Genomic DNA, 17664 nt, shown 5'->3' with positions numbered 1-17664 from the left:
TCTGTGTTTGCGCCCACACGTACATATTCTGTGTTTGCGCCCACACGTACATATTCTGTGTTTGCGCCCTCACGTACATATTCTGTGTTTGCGCCCTCACGTACACATTCTGTGTTTGCGCCCTCACGTACATATTCTGTGTTTGCGCCCTCACGTACATATTCTGTGTTTGCGCCCTCATGTACATATTCTGTGTTTGCGCCCTCACGTACATATTCTGTGTTTGCGCCCTCACGTACATATTCTGTGTTTGCGCTAGGCTATTACAAGCCATTACTTTCTTTCCGTATCTGTTCCTAGAGGTAACAGTTAATCTGATGATTTTAAAAAGGATTCTGAAGACCCCCCTGTGTGAGATGTCATTAAGACAGGGCTTCAAGAGTTTAATTACCCTGTGCTAATTAATAGCGACGTGATCCTGTCAGACAAACTCACCCCAAACCTAAATCCCCCCCTTACATGACCAGAGCATGTGACAGGAGCAGCTGCTTTGGTCAGGCTTTTTCTGACCACAGGGATTAAAAAAAAAAAAAAAAAATTTATTGATACAATGAGAAAGCTACATTGGTACAGACATATTTGTATACAGAGCTATTGCTGCATTGTACATACCCTGTGGGCAATAGCCAGGCAAATAAATCATTGTATTTAAACACAAAGCACTGAATGGTTCATAATCCTAACGTGAGGCGTCTGCTGCAAATTGCCAGTAATCACACTTATCTGTAATCTTCTGTAATAGTATTTTCCATAACCCATATAAGCCCACATGCTGTCATGGGAGGGTCACAGGTCCTGACACGGTCAGTGTGAGTCTTTCCTTCTGTCACTTAGCAGATCCAGCCGCCTGATCTTCCTGCGTCTTGCTCACTAGTGACATCTAAATTACAGAGTCAGATTAAGGGGTAAATTTGTCAAAGTGCGAGCGGACATGATACAATGTAGCATATCATGTTCGCTGCACATCGATAAATGCTTGTGCAATGCCACCTCCTGCAGATTTGCGGTCAATCAGCCGCTAGCAGGGGGTGTCAATCAACCCGATCGAATCAATTTATTTCTGTCCGCCGCCTCAGAGCAAGTGGACAAGTTATGGAGCAGTGGTCTTTAGAGCTTGATAATTCGGCCCCTAAATGTGTAATGGTACCCAAAATATAGGGCCTCTGCTATCAGAAATAACTGGGAAATAAGAATTTACAAGGAATATCCCTTTGCTGTGATGCATTTTACCAGCTGAAGAGTATTAAATGGTTTACAAAATAACATCTTAAACTTTATTTTGTCATTTAACATAGCTGCATTTGCCTGTTGAAACCACCACCTGTATTTAAAAAAAATACAGCGCTAATATATTGTAGAGAGAGCTGAGCCCGTTTGAAATGGTGCTTCTGCAGCAGGTTTGAATAGAATGATCTTTTATTTGATCTATGCCTGACATACAAAGTAACCTAATCCAGTCCATCAGAATTATTTTGCAAATAGCTGTCCATAGCGTGGATTCCTATACACTCAATTGTAAACAACTAAAGCAAGCAACATCTTCCTTTTAAGCATGAGTTTAATGTAAGTTATTGGGGCTGGTAATACTGACAGTAAATATTAATACACAGTTATATGTAACTAGCACTATATATTATCATGAGTATGTTTTATGGAAGTTATTGGGGCTGGTACCAGTGACAGTAAATACAATATACATTAATACACAGTTATATGTAACTAGCCCTCTATAAGAATGAGTATGTTTTATGCAATTTATTGGGGCTGGTAATACTGACAGTAAATACAGTAACCATTAATACACAGTTATATGTAACTAGCCCCTCTATAAGCATGAGTATGTTTTATGCAATTTATTGGGGCTGGTAATACTGACAGTAAATACAGTAACCATTAATACACAGTTATATGTAACTAGCCCTCTATAAGCATGAGTATGTTTTATGCAAGTTATTGGAGCTGGTACCACTGACAGTAAATACAGTAAACATTAATACACAGTTATATGTAACTAGCCCTCTATAAGCATGAGTATGTTTTATGCAAGTTATTGGGGCTGGTAATACTGACAGTAAATACAGTAAACATTAATACACAGTTATATGTAACTAGCCCTCTATAAGCATGAGTATGTTTTATGCAAGTTATTGGGGCTGGTAATACTGACAGTAAATACAGTAAACATTAATACACAGTTATATGTAACTAGCCCTCTATAAGCATGAGTATGTTTTATGCAAGTTATTGGGGCTGGTAATACTGACAGTAAATACAGTAAACATTAATACACAGTTATATGTAACTAGCCCTCTATAAGCATGAGTATGTTTTATGCAAGTTATTGGGGCTGGTAATACTGACAGTAAATACAGTAAACATTAATACACAGTTATATGTAACTAGCCCTCTATAAGCATGAGTATGTTTTATGCAAGTTATTGGGGCTGGTAATACTGACAGTAAATACAGTAAACATTAATACACAGTTATATGTAACTAGCCCTCTATAAGCATGAGTATGTTTTATGCAAGTTATTGGGGCTGGTAATACTGACAGTAAATACAGTAAACATTAATACACAGTTATATGTAACTAGCCCTCTATAAGCATGAGTATGTTTTATGCAAGTTATTGGGGCTGGTAATACTGACAGTAAATACAGTAAACATTAATACACAGTTATATGTAACTAGCCCTCTATAAGCATGAGTATGTTTTATGCAAGTTATTGGGGCTGGTAATACTGACAGTAAATACAGTAAACATTAATACACAGTTATATGTAACTAGCCCTCTATAAGCATGAGTATGTTTTATGCAAGTTATTGGGGCTGGTAATACTGACAGTAAATACAGTAAACATTAATACACAGTTATATGTAACTAGCCCTCTATAAGCATGAGTATGTTTTATGCAAGTTATTGGGGCTGGTAATACTGACAGTAAATACAGTAAACATTAATACACAGTTATATGTAACTAGCCCTCTATAAGCATGAGTATGTTTTATGCAAGTTATTGGGGCTGGTAATAGTGACAGTAAATACAGTAAACATTAATACACAGTTATATGTAACTAGCGCTCTATAAGCATGAGTATGTTTTATGCAAGTTATTGGGGCTGGTAACACTGACAGTAAATACAGTAAACATTAATACACAGTTATATGTAACTAGCCCTCTATAAGCATGAGTATGTTTTATGCAAGTTATTGGGGCTGGTAATACTGACAGTAAATACAGTAAACATTAATACACAGTTATATGTAACTAGCCCTCTATAAGCATGAGTATGTTTTATGCAAGTTATTGGGGCTGGTAATACTGACAGTAAATATTAATACACAGTTATATGTAACTAGCGCTCTATAAATATAAAGATACAAGATCACTAGCAGGATATGCCACATGATTTTTACATTTTAGTATTTCAATGTTATGTTACACCCATAGGAGATGACCACCAGAGAGCGACAGCGAGCCTCAGTCAGAGTTCGCATCAGTGTTGTGGATGGAGATGATCAATATCCGCATTTCCTCCCATGTCAGCTCATGTCACATGATGTACTCAGTGTCTGCGTGAGCCCAATGTATACTGCAAATATCACAGAGCGAGAAGAACTGGTGAGTTTCCTTTAACAGTGACCCTGATACCTCAATAATTCCAATCATATCAATAGGAGCAGCTACAAACTGCTAGCTAATATGTTTTATAAATTATTAGACAATGGCTATAGCGAATCATGTCCGCCCGCCATTTGATAAATCAGCCCCTATGTGTTGTGACATTTTTTATATCCAGCTCCTGTCTCTCTGTGTTGTGACACGCCTTATAGAGCTCCTGTCTCTCTGTCCTGTGACCTGTCCTATGGAGCCCCTGTTTCTGTGTTGTGACATTTTATGGAGCTCCTGTCTCTCTGTATTATGACATGTCTTTTGGAGCTCCTGACTCTCTGTGCTGTGACATGTCTTATGGAGCTTCTGACTCTCTGTGTTGTGATATGTCTTATGGATATCCTGACTCTCTGTGCTGTGACATATCTTATGGAGCTCCTGACTATTTGTGCTGTGACATGTCTTATAGAGCTCCTGTCTCTCTGTGCTGTGACATGTCTTATAGAGCTCCTGGCTCTCTGTGTTGTGACATGTCTTATGGAGCTCCTGACTCTTTGTGTTGTGACATGTCTTATGGAGCTCCTGACTCTCTGTGTTGTGACATGTCTTATGGAGCTCCTGACTCTCTGTGTTGTGACATGTCTTATGGAGCTCCTGACTCTCTGTGTTGTGACATATCTTATGGAGCTCCTGACTCTCTGTGTTGTGACATGTCTTATGGAGCTCCTGACTCTCTGTGTTGTGACATATCTTATGGAGCTCCTGACTCTCTGTGTTGTGACATGTCTTATCGAGCTCCTGACTCTCTGTGTTGTGACATGTCTTATCGAGCTCCTGACTCTCTGTGTTGTGACCTGTCCTATGGAGCTCCTGTCTCTCTGTGTTGTGACATATCTTATGGAGCTCCTGACTCTCTGTGTTGTGACATGTCTTATCAAGCTCCTGTCTCTCTGTGCTGTGACCTGTCCTATGGAGCTCCTGACTGTGTGTTGTGACATTTTATGGAGCTCCTGACTCTGTGTTGTGACATTTTATGTAGCTCCTGTCTCTCTGTGTTATGACATGTCTTATGGAGCTCCTGACTCTCTGTGCTGTGACATGTCTTATGGAGCTTCTGACTCTCTGTGTTGTGATATGTCTTATGGATATCCAGACTCTCTGTGTTGTGACATGTCTTATAGAGCTCCTGACTATTTGTGCTGTAACATGTCTTATAGAGCTCCTGTCTCTCTGTGCTGTGACATGTCTTATGGAGCTCCTGACTCTCTGTGTTGTGACATGTCTTATCGAGCTCCTGACTTTCTGTGTTGTGACATATCTTATGGAGCTCCTGACTCTCTGTGTTGTGACATGTCTTATCGAGCTCCTGTCTCTCTGTGCTGTGACCTGTCCTATGGAGCTCCTGACTCTGTGTTGTGACATTTTATGGAGCTCCTGTCTCTCTGTGTTGTGACATGTCCTATGGAGCTCCTGACTCTCTGTGTTGTGACATATCTTATGGAGCTCCTGTTTCTATGTGTTGTGACATATCTTATGGAGCTCCTGACTCTCTGTGCTGTGACATATCTTTTGCGGCTCCTGACTCTCTGTGCTGTGACCTGTCCTATGGAGCTCCTGACTCTGTGTTGTGACATTTTATGGAGCTCCTGACTCTCTGTGTTGTGACATTTTATGGAGCTCCTGACTCTCTGTGTTGTGACATGTCTTATAGAGCTCCTGTCTCTCTGTGCTGTGGCCTGTCCTATGGAGCTCCTGACTCTGTGTTGTGACATTTTATGTAGCTCCTGTCTCTCTGTGTTATGACATGTCTTATGGAGCTCCTGACTCTCTGTGTTGTGACATGTCCTATGGAGCTCCTGACTCTCTGTGTTGTGACATGTCTTATGCAGCTCCTGACTCTCTGTGTTGTGACATGTCTTATGCAGCTCCTGACTCTCTGTGCTGTGACATGTCTTATGGAGCTCCTGGCTCTCTGTGTTGAGACATGTCCTATGGAGCTCCTGACTCTCTGTGTTGTGACATGTCCTATGGAGCTCCTGACTCTCTGTGTTGTGACATGTCTTATGGATATCCAGACTCTCTGTGCTGTGACATGTCTTATGGAGCTCCTGACTATTTGTGCTGTGACATGTCTTATGGAGCTCCTGACTCTCTGTTCTGTGACATATCATATAGGGCTCCTGACTCTGTGTTGTGACATATCTTATGAAGCTCCTGACTTTCTGTTCTGTGACATATCTTATGGAGCTCCTGACTTTCTGTGCTGTGACATGTCTTATTGAGTTCCTGACTCTCTGTATTATGATATGTCTTATGGAGCTCCTGACTCTCTGTGTTGGGAGATATCTTATGGAGCTTCTAACTCTGTGCTTTGACATATCTTATGAAGACCCTGTCTCTCTGTGATGTGATATGTGTTGTGATATGATATGTCTTATGGAGCTCCTGACTTTCTGTGCTGTGACATGTCTTATGGAGCTCCTGACTCTCTGTTCTGTGACATATCATATAGGGCTCCTGACTCTGTGTTATGACATATCTTATGAAGCTCCTGACTTTCTGTTCTGTGACATATATTATGGAGCTCCTGACTCTCTGTGCTGTGACATGTCTTATTGAGTTCCTGACTCTCTGTATTATGATATGTCTTATGGAGCTCCTGACTCTGTGTTGTGACAGTTTATGGAGCTCCTGTCTCTCTGTGCTGTGACATGTCTTATTGAGTTCCTGACTCTCTGTATTATGATATGTCTTATGGAGCTCCTGACTCTCTGTGTTGTGACATGTCCTATGGAGCTCCTGACTCTCTGTGTTGTGACATGTCTTATGCAGCTCCTGACTCTCTGTGTTGTGACATGTCTTATGCAGCTCCTGACTCTCTGTGCTGTGACATGTCTTATGGAGCTCCTGGCTCTCTGTGTTGAGACATGTCCTATGGAGCTCCTGACTCTCTGTGTTGTGACATGTCCTATGGAGCTCCTGACTCTCTGTGTTGTGACATGTCTTATGGAGCTCCTGACTCTCTGTGCTGTGACATGTCCTATGGAGCTCCTGACTCTCTGTGTTGTGACATGTCTTATGGAGCTCCTGACTCTCTGTGTTGTGACATGTCTTATGGAGCTCCTGACTCTCTGTGTTGTGACATATCTTATGGAGCTCCTGACTCTCTGTGCTGTGACATATCTTATGGAGCTCCTGACTCTCTGTGCTGTGACATATCTTATGGAGCTCCTGACTCTCTGTGCTGTGACATGTCTTAAGGAGCTCCTGACCCTCTGTGTTGTGACGTCTTATGGAGCTCCTGACCCTCTGTGTTGAGACATGTCTTATCGAGCTCCTGACTCTCTGTGCTGTAACATATCTTATGGAGCTAATGACTCTCTGTGTTGTGATATGTTTTATAGAGCTCCTTACTCTATGTGCTTTGACATGTTCTCTGAAGATCCCTGTGTCCCTGTATTGTGACATATCTTATGCAGCTCCTGTTTTTCTGTGTTGTTACATGTCTTATGATTCTGTCCGTCTTTCACTCCTTTGACACCTTCTGGGCACATAAAGTTTCTAATCTTTTTGTGCTCTCAGACAGGACCCATCACATTTTCTCCAGGTCCAATCTTTGCAGAAGATGGTGACAGAGGAATAATGGCACCAATTTCATATTCTCTTCTATCAGGTGAGCTTACTATAGCCGTAAACACATTTGTGATCATGTAACAGTCCCTGCTTTTGGTTATTGGCTTTAGTCATTTTTTGCCTAGCATATGAATTTCAAGGGAAGATGCTTTAAGGCAGAGAATTTGCTTTAGACACTTAATAAGACTTGTTATCTTGTTAAAGGCATATTAGTTTAGTATATTTATACATAACAGCCCAGCCAGCCCTAGGTTTCAAATATTTGTTTTTCTAACATGATGAGGTGAGCGGTATAACCAATTACAAACCAAATCAACCAACACTGCAGCTTTAACATCTATTATATGATAGACTGATTAAGAAAGTGCAGTACTAACTCTAGTAATATTTCCAAATATCAAGACACTAAACAGAATCCTTTTTGCAGGTCCTGACAGTGACATTTTCCAAATAGACAACATAACCGGATCAGTTTCCCTCCTACATCCTGTGGAGAACAAACCCGGCTCCTCCATCCTCAATCTGAAGGTTATGGTGAGCACTCACATAGAGAGGATCTTTGGCCATGATTTAGCCACAAATATCAGTAGAGGAAATTATGTCTATTCAGGTTAAGAGTAAAATTTAGTAATGTATTATCTTTTCATTAATATATCACATTGGGAACAGTCTTGCTCTTCTTTAAGTAGATTCCAGAATCCAATAATTTTGTCAGTGTTGGTTTTATACTGACATTATCTTATAATATTAGCCTCTTTTCCAATGTTCAATCCATCAGATTTAGGAGTAAACCTATACAGACACATCACACAGGTATAAACCTATACAGACACATCACACAGGTATAAACCCATACAGACACATCACACGGGTATAAACCCATACAGGCACATCTCACAGGTATAAACCCATACAGAAACATCACACAGTGTGACGGATACCCCGGCTACCCCAACTGGGTAGCTCTGCCAAACGGGTCCTGCTTCCTCCCTGCTGACTGTAGCTATGTAGCTGGAAAGTTACCACAGCCTGTAGCTACCCCTGATGGCTGACAGCACCAGTACTCAGGGTCCCACCCTGTGGCAGACTCCAGCTACCCAGACTAGGTAGCTCTGCCTGGAACAGGCTGCTATGTAGCTCAGGAAAGTGATTCTAGCAGGAGCCCACCCAAATAACTAGACAGACTAGCATTCAGGTAAAATAAGAACTGACTTTATTGGGACAAACACACATCTTTTATACACACTCACACACACCTCTTGATAAAACAGGGAGACAATGCCACAGTTTTCCCGCCATTCCCGCCCCTCCAGACTGACCGGCACCTCTATAGCAACCATAGTCCCACAGAATCCCAGGACACAGTGGTGACGGTTTTGGGGTGATCCCAGGGGAGCGGCAGCACTTCCAGTGTGTCATTGGAAAGCTCTCAGTCCCCAGATGCCGCAGTCCAAAAAGCGGCGTGATTCGTTATTGGGGACTGAAGATACAGCCCGTTGAAGTTATGGGGGTAGGGGTGTCCAAAACCCCCAGTTCCCAAAGCAGCTCCCCTCCGGTAATTTCCCCACCTCTTGTCCTCCCTAGCGGCTACTAATCCCCAAAAGAGCGGAGCTCTGGGGCACATGGTTGCTGGAGCGACCAGGGGTAAAGTTAGCGGGTGTCCTGCTTTCCTGTGGCCGACCGGGAGTTCCAGGAGCCCAGAGAGCGTGAGAAGGGTTAGGCTGGTGTCCGTTGTGAGGGAGTTCCAGGAGCCCAGCCAGCCTAGGAGGATTTTCCAGGTCATAGACCAGCTCCTCTCTAAACAAGTTTGGAACACAAAACCATGCAAACAAAAGCTTCCAGAGATTGTGGTTGCTCTGAGGAGCCCAAAACCACTGAGAAACAACAGGGGTGAGGTTGTAGGGGGGTGGGGGGTAGCCTTAGCTGTCTGGTATCCATGACATCTCCCCCTCTCCAGTTCGGCAGACCCGGATAGACCCTTAACGGGTCGGCCTGGGGCTGTCCGACGGTGGCCCTCCACTTTTCGGTTGCTGGGAGAGGTGATCCCATCTCTCCAGAACTTGGGGCATCCTGGGGGGTTCCGGATGGCGTTTATACCCTGCGCCCTCGGCGCAGGGATAGTCACATAAGGCAAAGTCCCAAACAAGTATGCCAAGGCCGGCTCCCAAACAATTGCTGTCCCACAAGTTCCAGGGTCCTCAAGTTCCAGGGCCACACTGCCTCTCTCCATGACACTCGGTTTAGTACCAGCGGACCCACCCCAGACCAGAGGGGAAGGTTGCTCCTTGGTGGGGCAGGCAAAGTTTGGGTGCCCAAACATGTGGCACGAATTGTATAAGCTTTTCTCCTCCATGCCTAATGCAATGCCGGCCCCCAGTGAGAAATACTCCGGGACAAGAAAAGGGTAGAGACCCTGCCAAGCTACTGAGGGGAGAGACTGTCTGTCTCTTCTCCCGAGAAGGAGATCTACCGCTGGGGAGGGAGGTCTGCTACCTCCGCTCCATGGGAAACTGTGCTGCCGCTGGGGAGAGAGACCAACTGTCTCCTCTCCTAGAAAGGGATTCGGCCACTGGGGAGAGATATCAATACCCGTCTCTCTCTGCAAGGGCTTCTCTGTAAGTGGAGGGAGGACAACTACCTCCACTCCCGAAGGATGAATCTCCCACTGGGGAGAGAGACCGACTGTCTCCTCTCCCAGGAAGGGGTTCTGTTTACGGTTGACTACCTCCGTTCCCAGGGGATGGCTCTACCGCTATGGAGAGAGACTGACTGTCTCCTCTCCTGGCTCTGCCGCTGGGGAGAGAGACTGACTGTCTCCTCTCCCAGGAAGGGGTTCTGTTTATGGGGAGGGAGGATGACTACCTCCACTCCCAGGGGATGGCTCTGCCGCTGGGGAGAGATACCAACTGTCTCCTCTCCCAGGAATGGGTTCTGCGTACGTGGAGCGAGGATGACTACCTCCACTCCCAGGGGATGGCTCTACCGCTGGTGAGAGAGACCGACTGTCTCCTCTCCCGGCTCCTGGCTCTGCCGCTGGGGAGAGAGACCGACTGTCTTCTCTCCCAGGAAGGGGTTCTGTTTATGGGGAGGGAGGATGACTACCTCTTCTCCCAGGGGATGGCTCTGCCACTGGGGAGAGATACCAACTGTCTCCTCTCCCAGGAATGGGTTCTGCGTACGTGGAGGGGAGGATGACTACCTCCACTCCCAGGCGATGGCTCTACCGCTGGGGAGAGAGACCGACTGTGTCCTCACCTAGGAAGGGGTTCTGCTTATGGGGAGGGAGGACGACTACCTCCGCTCCCAGGGGATGACTCTGCCACTGGGGAGAGAGACCAACTGTCTCCTCTCACTGCTCCTGGCTCTGCCGCTGGGGAGAGAGACTGACTGTCTCCTCTCCCAGGAAGGGGTTCTGCTTATGGGGAGGGAGGATGACTACCTCCACTCCCAAGGGATGGCTCTGCCACTGGGGGGAGAGACCGACTGTCTCCTCTCCCTGTACCTGGCTCTGCCGCTGGGGAGAGAGACCTACTGTCTCCTCTCCCAGGAAGGGGTTCTGCTTATGGGGAGGGAGGACGACTACCTCCGCTCCCAGGGGATGGCTCTGCCACTGGGGAGAGAGACCAACTGTCTCCTCTCCTGGCTCTGCCGCTGGGGAGAGAGACTGACTGTCTTCTCTCCCAGGAAGGGGTTCTGCTTACGGGGAGGGAGGATGACTACCTCTGCCCCCAGGGGATGGCTCTGCCGCTGGGAAGAGAGACCGACTGTCTCCTCTCCCTGCTCCTGGCTCTGCCGCTGGGGAGAGAGACAACTGTATCCTCTCCCAGGAAGGGGTTCTGTTTATGGGGAGGGAGGACAACTACCTCCGCTCCCAGGGGATGGCTCTGCCGCTGGGGAGAGAGACCGACTGTCTCCTCTTCCGGCTCCTGGCTCTGCCGATGGGGATAGAGACTGACTGTCTCCTCTCCCGGCTCCTGGCTCTGCCGCTGGGGAGAGAGACTGACTGTCTCCTCTCCTGGGAAGGGGTTCCGTTTACGGGGAGGGAGGATGACTACCTCCACTCCCAAGGGATGGCTCTGCCACTGGGGGGAGAGACCGACTGTCTCCTCTCCCTGTACCTGGCTCTGCCGCTGGGGAGAGAGACCTACTGTCTCCTCTCCCAGGAAGGGGTTCTGCTTATGGGGAGGGAGGACGACTACCTCCGCTCCCAGGGGATGGCTCTGCCGCTGGGGAGAGAGACCAACTGTCTCCTCTCCTGGCTCTGCCGCTGGGGAGAGAGACTGACTGTCTTCTCTCCCAGGAAGGGGTTCTGCTTATGGGGAGGGAGGATGACTACCTCTGCTCCCAGGGGATGGCTCTGCCGCTGGGGAGACCGACTGTCTCCTCTCCCTTCTCCTGGCTCTGCCGCTGGGGAGAGAGACCGACTGTATCCTCTCCCAGGAAGGGGTTCTGTCTGGCTCCACTCCCTGGTTTCCTGGAGCTGTTACAGGTGCTGGGCAGAGGCCGGCGGCTCTCTGCCCTGTTGTCAGCACTTCTGCTGGGGTGGCTCCCTTGTCCAAGTCTATAAGCTCAGAGCCAGACTGCTGATCAGGATCCAGCAGCCCTGGTTCCCTTTTTCTTTGTTGCCACTCCTCCACGGTCAATCTCCATGAATCCCAAAGATCTGTATGCCCTTGGCACGCTGCTTAACAAGATCTAGCAGCCTCTTGTATTCCTTGACCAGTGCCTCTTCCTGATCAATTATAAAATCCAGATTGTCTAGTAGCCAGGATTCCTCCAAGAGATCCAGCAGTTCCTCTTGGAGCCAAGAGATATCCTCCAGACCCTGGTCCGTCTCACTCCCAAACTGTGGGTCCTCTGTCCTTTTTGTAAATAGCAATCCAGGGCCGCTGAAGCCAAAGCCCCTCTGTGGGGGAGCTGATAGCTGTCCTCCACCCACATCTCTTGCTGGATCAGTCTATGTAGAACAGATAGCCATTCCTTCTTTGACTGTTCTCCCAGGAAAGGCACTCTCATGGTCCACCGAACATGGAACCTTGTGTCATTCGTGGGGAGGACCTTTCCATTGTCCCGCTCCTGTTGAAGAGCCTCCCACCAGAGGTCCCGGCGGATCAGGTCCCTCTGTTCCAGCACATCCTGTTGGTAAATAAGACCATTCAGCTGGGCCAGCGCCTCCTGTACTCTCCCTAGGAGCTCTGCCACCATATTTACCGACTACTGTGGTGCTTCTCCTCTGTCAGCAGGAACCTTGTAAAAGAAGCAGATCCCACTGCTGCCAGCCAATGTAACTGATACCCCGGCTACCCCGACTGGGTAGCTCCGCCAAACGGGTCCTGCTTCCTCCCTGCTGACTGTAGCTATGTAGCTGGCAAGTGACCACAGCCTGTAGCCACCCCTGATGCCCGACAGCACCAGTACTCAGGGTCCCACCCTGTGGCAGACTCCAGCTACCCAGACTAGGTAGCTATGCCAGAATTTCCTCCCTCTGCCTGGAACAGGCTGCTATGTAGCTCAGGAAAGTGATTCTAGCAGGAACCCACCCAAATAACTAGACAGACTAGCATTCAGGTGAAATAATAACTGACTTTATTGGGACAAACACACATCTTTTATACACATCTTGATAAAACAGGGAGACAATGCCACAGTTTTATCGCCATTCCTGCCCCTCCAGACTGACCGGTGCCTCTATAGCAACCATAGTCCCACAGAATCCCAGTACACAGTGGTGACGGTTTTGGGGTGATCCCGGAGGACCGGAGATACAGCCCGTTGAAGTTATGGGGGTAGGGGTGTCTAAAATCTCCGGTTCCCAAAGCAGCTCCCCTCCGGTAATTCCCCAACTTCTTGTCCTCCCTAGGTGCTACTAATCCCTAAAAGAGCGGAGCTCTGGGGCACATAGTTGCTGGAGCGAACAGGGGTAAAGCTAGCGGGTGTCCTGCTTTCCTGTGGCCGACCGGTAGTTCCAGCAGCCCGGACAGCCTGAGAGGGGTTAGGCGGGTGTCCGTTGTGAGGCGGCCGACTGGGAGTTCCAGAAGCCCAGCCAGCCTAGGAGGGTTTTCCAGGTCATAGACCAGCTCTTCTCTAAACAAGTTTGGAACACAAAACCATGCAAACAAAAGCTTCCAGAGATTGTGGTTGCTCTGAGGAGCCCAAAACCACTGAGAAATAACAGGGGTGAGGTTGTAGGGGGGTGGGGGGTAGCCTTAGCTGTCTGTATCCGTGACACACAGGTTTAAACCCATACAGACACACCACACAGGTATAAACCCATACAGACACATCACACAGGTATAAACCCATACAGACACATCACACAGGTATAAACCCATACAGACACATCACACAGGTATAAACCCATACAGACACATCACACAGGTATAAACCCATACAGACACATCACACAGGTATAAACCCATACAGACACACCACACAGGTATAAACCCATACAGACACACCACACAGGTATAAACCCATACAGACACATCACACAGGTATAAACCCATACAGACACATCACACAGGTATAAACCCATACAGACACATCACACGGGTATAAACCCATACAGACACATCACACGGGTATAAACCTATACAGACACATCACACGGGTATAAACCCATACAGACACATCACACGGGTATAAACCCATACAGACACATCACACGGGTATAAACCCATACAGACACATCACAGAGGTATGAATTGCTCTGTATATCATACTATGGTTTCCTGGTTATGTGTTTCATTGCTAGTTTTTATGTGTCATCGACTTGCTATTCCTTTTGCTTATCTTTGTAGGCCTCACAGGTTGGTGACCCCAGGAAGTACTCTATAACTGAGGTCCAAGTCCGAATTTTGTCAGCCAATCAGCATGCTCCTCAGTTTGCCTCCACCCAATACCAGGCCTTTGTTCATGAAGATCCCAGCCCTGCAGCTTTAGTGAGCACGTATAACAGCAGAGTGCTCTCCCTCACACCATTGGATGAAGACTTCCCTAATGTAAGAAGAGAGAGAGAGAGAGAGAGAGAGAGAGAGAGAGAGAGATTCTTTCCTATGGTGGCAAGTTTTTATTTTCCTTACCTATAAACTGTTCATCAGCATCAGTTTATCAATACACCTCTAGGGCCATGACACCTGATGATAATTATATTTGCTTCATAAAAGGATTTCTCTTTTTTTACCCAGCTTTGAGATTTGATTTTGTTTTGTTAATTCATTCTTTTATTTATTTATTTATTTTCCCATTGCTACACGACCTGTTCTGGTACTCACATAAAATTGTTACTGGAGATTTAATACCATTTGTAAGAAAACAAATAAAAATGCTTATACCCTGGTGATTTGTTAAACCACCACATTAAGCACTAGATTACGAGTGAAGCGGTAGTTTGTGCTCAAGTTCGAGCAGTAAAGCCACTATTAGTACATTTTTTGTGCTCTGAGATTTGCACTGGAGTTAAAAATAAAAACTTTGCAAAATCGCATTCCCCCATAGACTTTTTGTGAAACGCTAGGATTTACCATTGGAACAAATAAAGGGAACTTACATTCAGGAAGTATAAAATACTTCATGCTGAAAGCTCCTTTAATTTGTTGGAAGCGTTCGCCGCACTGAGCTGTTCAGGCAGCCCACGGCAGAACGCTATTTTCTCTATTTGGCTGAGAGGTGACGTTTCCACCTCTTAGCAAATAGTCGTGCGGGAAATTCGGCTTGGCGATGCAATATTCGGTGCCAAGCTGGATTTCCCCAGGGTGTTGGCTAAGAGGTGGAAACGTCATCTCTCAGCCAAATAGCCAAAAAAGCGCTCTGCCGGTGCTCAGCAGCTCAGTGCGGCAATCGCTTGGAAAAAATAAAGGATCTTTCAGCATGAAGTATTTTATACTTCATGAATGTAAGTCCCCTTTATTTGTTCCAATGGTAAATCCTAGCATTTCACAAACTAGGATTTACCATCACTTTAAATACATATCTGATGGATTTTTGCACAAATATATATTTATAAATACATATATACAAGATTATATATAGGTATAGATATATACAGATATATATAGTGATATGTATTTTGAAATACATGCAACATATTATAATATGTGCAGAACATTGGAATTTGAAATATTTACTGTAAACTCATAGTATAACAATTTATTAAAAATGATTATTACAGAAATATGATTTTTCATGTTTTTAGCTACTTGACTGCAAAGGGATCCAATGCAATTATGCATACACATACATACATACACACACCTATATTTGTATATATATATATATATATATATATATATATATATATATATATATTCTCTCCCCCCCTCAAATACTCTCACCCAACCACAACCCTCATAACCTGAAACTTAGTTCATTCTCCCCTGTTACTGAGGATGAAGTTTCAGCACTTATACTGCGCTCTCACCTCACTACCTGTCCCCTTGACCCTATCCCCTCACAGCTACTCCCCTCTCTCTCTGCTACCCTTACCCCTATACTAACACACATTTTCAACCTCTCCCTCAGCACTGGTACATTTCCCTCATCAATGAAACATGCGCTGGTCACACCTATCCTCAAAAAACCTTCCCTTGATCCTACCTCCCCATCCAACTACCGCCCAATTTCCCTCCTCCCTCTTGCTTCAAAGCTTCTCGAAAAACTAGTATATGCACGCCTATCCCATTTCCTTACGTTAAACTCCCTTCTTGACCCGCTGCAATCTGGATTTCGTCCCTATCACTCCACAGAGACAGCTATTGTTAAGGTCACCAACGACCTACTTACAGCTAAATCAAAAAGGCCACTTCTCTCTGCTTATCCTCCTTGATCTGTCCGCAGCCTTTGACACGGTCGACCACCCTCTTCTGCTCCAAACCCTCCAATCCTTCGGCATCTGTGACACAGCCCTTTCGTGGCTCTCTTCCTATCTGTCAAACCGTACCTTCAGTGTAGCCTTCTCTGGGGCCTCCTCTGCCCCATCACCACTTTCTGTCGGAGTACCGCAAGGCTCTGTCCTCGGTCCCCTTCTCTTCTCAATCTATACGTCATCACTAGGTTCCCTAATTAAGTCCCAAGGTTTCCAATATCATTTGTATGCCGATGACACCCAAATCTACTTCTCTGCACCAGAAATATCTCCTTCCTTGCTAACCCGTGTCTCTAACTGTCTTTCTCACATCTCTTCCTGGATGTCCTCTCACTACCTCAAGCTAAATCTCTCCAAAACTGAGCTCCTCATTTTCCCCCCTTCTTCTAAAATCTCCACCCCCAATATCTCTATAACTGTCGACAACTCCATCATTACCCCTACCCCGCACGCCCGATGTCTCGGGGTCACATTTGACTCAGATCTTTCCTTCACTCCTCACATTCAGTCATTGGCTAAAGCCTGCTGCTTTCACCTTAAAACCATCTCTAAAATTAGACACTTCCTTACACAAGACACAACTAAGATTTTAATCCACTCTCTCATTCTTTCCCACCTTGATTACTGCAACTCTGTCCTCTCTGGTCTCCCCACCTGCCGCCTAGCTCCTTTACAATCCATAATGAATGCCTCTGCCAGACTCATCTTCCTTACACGTCGCTCTTCATCTGCTGCGCCTCTCTGCCAATCCCTTCACTGGCTTCCTCTTGCCTCTAGGATCAAACACAAAACCCTCACTCTGACATACAAAGCCCTCAACTGCACTGCTCCCCCCTACATCTCAGACCTTGTCTCCAGATACTCTCCCTCCCGTCCCCTTCGCTCTGCTCATGACCTCCTACTCTCCTCCTCTCTTGTCACCTCATCACACTCCCGTTTACAGGACTTCTCCAGACTGGCTCCCATCTTGTGGAACTCTCTGCCTCGCTCCATAAGACTCTCTTCTAGTTTTAAAAGCTTCAAGTGCTCCCTAAAGACTCTACTGTTCAGGGACGCATACAACCTACGCTAACCTTTCCTAATACCAGTTCCTCTCCTCCACTGCAATCCCCTGAACCCTCTTAGCATGTAAGCCTAATAGTCCAGCTGTTTGTGGATCACCTTCTTAAGAGCTGACTACAACAGTGCAACTCTTGGCAGGGCCCTCTACCATATAATTGTTTTGTTGTACTCCCCCTTTGTTTATAGCGCTGCGGAATCTGTTGGCGCTCTACAAATTAATAATAATAATAATAATAATAATAAATAATAAATAATAATATATACATACATATATACACACACACCTATATTTGTGTATATATATATATATATATATATATATATATATATATATATATATATATATATATATATATATATATATACACACATACATACATACATACATATATATACACACACACACATATAATTATATATATATATATATACACATACACATATATATATATATATATATATATATATATATATATATATATATATGTG

General features: G+C 45.5%; 1 protein-coding gene across 1 annotated transcript in view; it reads left to right on the top strand.

The window, feature by feature from the left end:
* Positions 1 to 1379: 1379 nt before the first annotated feature.
* LOC128664309 (cadherin-related family member 5-like) overlaps positions 1380 to 17664 on the top strand; it is an 86411-nt gene continuing 70126 nt past the window's right edge. Inside the window, exons 1-5 of the mRNA XM_053719148.1 lie at positions 1380 to 1397; positions 3456 to 3626; positions 7200 to 7290; positions 7678 to 7784; positions 14051 to 14251. Coding sequence (XP_053575123.1) covers positions 1380 to 1397; positions 3456 to 3626; positions 7200 to 7290; positions 7678 to 7784; positions 14051 to 14251 — 588 coding nt within the window. The remainder of the gene's footprint in view (positions 1398 to 3455; positions 3627 to 7199; positions 7291 to 7677; positions 7785 to 14050; positions 14252 to 17664) is intronic.

The sequence above is a fragment of the Bombina bombina genome, chromosome 6 (assembly GCF_027579735.1).
Source record: "Bombina bombina isolate aBomBom1 chromosome 6, aBomBom1.pri, whole genome shotgun sequence".
NCBI classification, from domain to species: Eukaryota; Metazoa; Chordata; class Amphibia; order Anura; family Bombinatoridae; genus Bombina; species Bombina bombina.
This window is presented reverse-complemented; position numbering and strand designations above follow the sequence as displayed.